This window comes from Cebus imitator, unplaced genomic scaffold (assembly GCF_001604975.1).
Source record: "Cebus imitator isolate Cc_AM_T3 unplaced genomic scaffold, Cebus_imitator-1.0 Scaffold4, whole genome shotgun sequence".
Taxonomy (NCBI): domain Eukaryota; kingdom Metazoa; phylum Chordata; class Mammalia; order Primates; family Cebidae; genus Cebus; species Cebus imitator.
The window spans coordinates 9064095-9070094 of record NW_016107319.1 but is presented as its reverse complement, the minus strand read 5'-3'; the positions used below and the strand labels follow the sequence as shown (position 1 = coordinate 9070094).

Here is a 6000-nt window from a genome sequence, read left to right as displayed (position 1 = left end):
ATCTACATAACCCCTGTGTTGGAATGCCTTACACTTTCCATAGAACAGAAACTAAAATAACCTATTATACAATTAGTCACAAATAGTCATCAAGTTCAGTGGTTGTGGTGGCTTTTGTGGCAGCATTGGTGGTGGTGGTGGTAGATACAGTGGGGATTGCTATAATAGATTTGGTAATGATGGAAGCAATTTTGGAGGTGGTGGAGGCTACAATGATTTTGGCAGTTACAACCATCAGTCTTCAAATTTTAGACTCATGAAGGGAGGAAACTTTGCAGGCAGAAGCTCTGTCCTCTGTGGTTGTGAAGGCCAACAGTTTGCCAAACCACAAAACGAAGGTGGCTATGGCTGTTCCAGTAGCAGCAGTAGCTATGGCACTGGCAGAAGATTTTAATTACTGCCAGGAAACAAAAACTTAACAGGAGAGGAAAGCCAGACATTTGTGAACTCAGCCAAGCACAGTGGTGGCAAGGCCTAGCTGCTTCAAGCTTTTTCCAAGTGAGTTTTTCTCTTCACACAGTTTCCATTTGAGTCCCTCAGCTCTCAGAGCTAGCACTATACTCGATTCATTTTGCATTTCCACTGTGTATCTCCCTCCCTCCCAGTTTCTCTTCCTCTTGAAAACATCACTTTTGTGACCTCTATAAGTTTTCTTCAGCCTTACATTTTTTCAATTTCTTTCATACTGAGGTTATAACTGTTACAAATTATTCGTTTCATGAAAAAGGTAACCATTCCTCATGCATGTATTACACCTTTAACTGTCAAGACTCTAACATTGTATTTAAAAAGTTAATTTTGAGGGAGCACTAAATAAGTTCAAATTACTTTACAATTTGCCATAAACACTGTGTTTTTGACATTAACAGCAGCAACTCCACATTTCAAGAAATTAAGCAGTATTAGTAATACTGCAGCTATAATTTTTTTTTTTTAATCTCCAATTACATGTGGGCAGGTGAAAACTACCAACAGAAATTTAAGAGGAAGAAATCCAATTAAGGGAAACAATGTGTCCTAAGGAAAAAAGTGAATTAAAATTGAGAAAAAGATTAAAGAAATTGAAAGAAAAGACCACTTTACAGATTATAAAAGTTATATTTATTCACGATGCTACATTTATTGCATTCCCTTAGAAAAATGGAGAACTGTTTATGTACCCAATCTGCACATATAAAATTTTATACAAATTATGTGTAGCACATAAAGGCCTCTGGTACAGCTAAAATCCTGACACTATAATTTGGGTATTCCTGCTTTAGGGTCTCCAGTTTATCAAGTCTGTCCATAGAAAACAAAAACTGGAATTATAGTCAGTCTTGCTAACACTTAGAAATGACTTTAAAATATAATAAAATTTTCATTTACTCTAAAACTCAAAATGGGAGGGGATACATTTTGTTACCAATTTCAATGTAACAGTATGACAAATTCACACTTCATTTTGGTTGGGTCTTTCAAAATTTAAAAAAAAAAAAAAATCACCTTAGTTCTGACATTATCTAAGGCCGTGGCTGCTTCAGAAGGTCATGTCAAAATATTTACCAAATAATTAGAAATAACAGTAATATTCCTTTTACAAAATGGTACAGTAATACCTTAAGGAACCGGAAGATATTAAATGTCTTTGGCTATACAACTAAAAGGCCATTCTTCCAAAAGAATAGGGCATATTTATTTCAAAATCACCTATAAAAACAGAAAGCATAACAGAAATATGCATAGAATTTAAGTATACTTTGTCTTGCCTTCTTTTCTCATTCTACCCACATAAGCTAGGAGAATGCAATTTACATAATCTTTCCAGATGAGACTCAATAGCATTACAAAGAAAATACCCAAATTTCTGCAAAGGCAAAGTGGATTAAAATAATTACACAACCAAGTGAAGATTGAAAGGGACAAATGTTATCTGAAATTTTCTTTTTTTTTTTTTTAAACTTGCTTGTTTTTAAGCCTTACAAGTGTAGAAATTATAGCTAATAAACAAAAAGTCACAATCTTCACAAATGGAACTACAATAGAAAAATAAATCAAATGAAACATTTAGTAATAAATGAAGCCTATTTTATTACTTCAAGTGTTAATGATAAAAAAATTTCAGCACAGCTGTTGCATTTAAAAAAGTGAAACTACATACTATGTTTCTAGCTCAGTAAACAGATGAACCTGATGTCTTTAAATGACATAACAATTGAGCATTGTACAGTACATCTTATGAAGACCCGTAAATTAAAGAACTACTGGTTTAAAGTTAGTGATTATGAAACAAAAACATATTCATAGTTTCAGCTTCTTTTTTCTTCCTCGACCATCAGGTGCTCCATCCATTTTACGTTTCTGTGTCTACAAACAGAAAGAAGGATTACCTTTCACAACGAGACTAATATAAACATGAAATATAGTTGCAGACACATAACACCTTATTAATAACTACTACAAAGTAATAGGTGAGATTTTTCTCCCAGACTATATAAATCTTTCAAAGCAAACTTTTTATGCCTCCAAATAATCTTATCTGCTTACTTACACAATAAACACATTTTAATGTTAACGACGTTATCAGAATGCACAATTAACAATAGTAAATCAGTATCAAATAAAGTCACTCTTCCCAAAAGAAAAGAGTGTAAGAAACACTTCAGTTTTTAAAAGGCAGTTACATAAATACCAAACATTATCCAGAGATATTCATTTATTCATGACTCTATAAATTACTTTTTTCATTTTAATTAAATTAACTATTATTAAATAGCAATTTTTTTCCCTTAAAGTGTTTGCCTTCAGGTTGCTAGAACATCACTGAAAAAAATCAAAGCTTAGAGATTAACAGTAAAAGCCATAATGCTACTGCTTTTCTAATGTTTCTTGTATTATCCTAAAATTATAACTTGTATTCCCAATGAGATGTGTACATACTTGGCATTCAGAAGACATACCTTTCCAGATTTTCATGAAGACCCGTATTAAGGACTACCGCATCATCAAGACATGATTTTTCCTACACAACCCAATCAAGCTAAATTTGTACTTTTTAAGTATTTTAAGGAAGTCCTAGTTATAGCAATCAGAGAGAGAGAAATATGGAACATCTAAACTGGAAAAAAGAAGTCAAACTGCTGTTTGTAGACGACATAATCTTACATTAAGGAAAATCCAAAGACTTCATCAAAAAACTATTAGAACTCATAAACAAATTCAGTGATGTTGCAGGATATAAAATCAACATACAACAACCAGTAGCATTTCTATATGCCAACGGTGAAGAATGTGCAAAAGAAATAAAAAGTAATCCCATTTACAACAACTACACATGAAATACCCAGGAATTAACCAAAACAGTGAAAGACCTCTACAATAAACTATAAAATGCTGATGCAAGAAACTGAAGATACAAAAAAATAGAAAGATAATCCATGTTCATGGATTAGAAAAATCAATATTGTTAAAATGTCTATATTACCCAAAGCAATCCACAGAGTCAATGCAATCCTTATCAAAATACCAATGACATACTTCACAGAAATATGCAAAAACAAAAAAAAATAACTAAAATTTATATGGAACCACAAAAGACCCAGAAATAGCCAAAGCCACCCTAAGCAAAAAGAATAAAACTGAAAGAATCATATTACCTGACTTTAATTTACAGTACAGAGCTACAGTAACCAAAATACCATGGTGCTAGTGTAGAAACAGATACACAGATCAGTGGAACAGCAGAAAAGAACAGAGAAACCAGAGCTAAGTCCACATCTACAGGGAACTCATGTTTGACAAAGGTACCAAGAACATACACTGGAAAAGGACAGTCTCTCCAATAAATGGTGCTGGAAAATTTGGATATCCATACACAGAAGAATGAAACATGACCCCATCCCTAACTACATACAAAAATCAAATCAAAACGGATTAAAGATTGACTCTAAGACCTCAAACTATGAAACTACAACAAGAAAACATTGGGGAAACTCTCCAGAACACTGGACTGGGCAAAGATTTCTTGAATAATACCCCACAAGCACAGGCAACCAAAGCAAAAATGGACAAAAGGGATCATATTAAGTTAAAAAGCTTCTGCACAGCAAAGGAAACAATCAACAACAAAGTGAAGAGACATCACACAGAATGGGAGAAAATATCTGCAAACTACCCATTTGTCAAAGGATTAATACCCAGAATATATAAAGAGCTCAAACAACTCTTCTGAAAAAATTCTAGTAATCCGATTATAAAATGGGCAAAAGATCTAAATAGACATTTCTCAAAGGAAGACATACAAATGGCACACAAGTATATGAAAAGCTGCTCAATATCACTGATCATCAGAGAAATGCAAATCAAAACTACAATGAGGTAACATCTCACCCCAGTTAATATGGCTTTTATCCAAAAGTCAGGCAATAACAAATGCTGGCAAGAATGTGGAGAAAAGGGAATCCTTGTACACTGTTGGTGGGAACACAAATTAGTACAATCACTGTGGAAACAGTTTGGAGGTTCTTCAAAAAACTACAAATAGAGTTCCCATACAATCCACTAATCCCACTCCTAGGCATATACCCAAAAGAAAGTCAGTGTATCAAACAGACATCTCTACTCCCATGTTTACTGCAGCATGATTCAAAGTAGCTGAGATCTGAAAGCAACCTAAGTGTCCATCAACAGATAAACTGATAAAGAAAACATAGCATGTATACACAAAATAATACTATTCAGCCATAAACAATGAGACTCTGTAATTTGCAACAACATGGATGGAACTGGAGTTTATTACGTTAAGTGAAATAAACCAGGCACAGAAAGACAAACTTGGCATGTTCTCACTTATTTGTGGGAGCAAAAAATTACAATTAAACTCATTGAGATAGAGAGAAGGATGGATATCAAAGGCTGAGAATGTTAGTGTGGGTGGGGCTGGCTAATGGATACAAAAAAATACAGAGTGACTAAGACTTAGTATTTGATAGAACAGGGTGACTACAGCAATAAATAAAATATCTCACGTAACCTATAAATACATATACCTACCCATAAAAATTAAAAATTAGAAGTTTATACCACTACTTAAATTTGAAAAGTGGAAGAAATCTCCAATTACGATCTTAGGTTCCCCCTTAAGGAAAACAAAAGGTAACTCATGGCAATTTGGGGGAGGGAGACAGGCGGCCCACAACAGGGACTACCACATCAATGACAGCCAAGCAGTGTTCAAATACTTAAAAAGAAAGGGAAAATTTACATAATCCACATATTTACATATTCATGAATACTTACTGAAGGCTTTGGTCCTCGTTTCTTTTTCTCTGCCTTCTCCTTTTCTTCTAGTTCCATGTTTTCTCTTTCAATCAAAGTAATTAAGGTGTTACATCTCCTCTGGAGCTCCTAAATTACAAACAAACATGGCATAGGCACTTTCCATCTACAAGTTTCATGATTTCAATTTTAAAATAAGGCATGTTTTTAAAAGGATAATATGAAACCACTACTGCACCCGATTTTTTAAAAAACTGATTTTCATACGTAATTCATGCTATGAAGATTAAAAGCAAAATATCTGTAAATGTTTTTACTCCATTCTTTAAAGGCAAATCACTGTATAGTCTTCAGAAATTCTTCCTTCACTTAGGAATTACAGCAATAAAGATGAACATCTCATAACACATGCAACACTGCTACTTAGTGTGTATGTGTGAGAATTACTGTGCGACTTATAGCCAAAACTTAAAAAGATTAATATAGTGCATATATGTGAGGGTCAAACGCAACAAGAACTTTAACAGGTGTGTATAATCTTTCCCTTCAAAGTATTATCACTAGAATTCTGGTAGTCAATGAATCACATGGCATCTTTCCCAATTTGGAAAAGCAGCCATGGAAGTCTATGGTGAGTTCTACTTCATCTCTCTGGCAAACTGGACATACAGCCTCCAGAAAAGATTTAAAGTATAATGTAGAAGTAGTGGATAACCCTAAAAGAAAGAGAAGTCCATTTGCATG

The 6000-nt window shown here is 33.7% G+C and overlaps 1 protein-coding gene across 1 annotated transcript in view; it reads right to left on the bottom strand.

Annotated features, from left to right (window-relative positions):
* Window positions 1–1078: 1078 nt before the first annotated feature.
* SMARCA5 (SWI/SNF related, matrix associated, actin dependent regulator of chromatin, subfamily a, member 5) overlaps window positions 1079–6000 on the bottom strand; it is a 42767-nt gene continuing 37845 nt past the window's right edge. The window contains exons 23-24 of the mRNA XM_017534510.2: window positions 5278–5385; window positions 1079–2346 (exon numbers count right to left, since the gene is read on the bottom strand). Coding sequence (XP_017389999.1) covers window positions 2281–2346; window positions 5278–5385 — 174 coding nt within the window. The 3' untranslated portion in view covers window positions 1079–2280. The remainder of the gene's footprint in view (window positions 2347–5277; window positions 5386–6000) is intronic.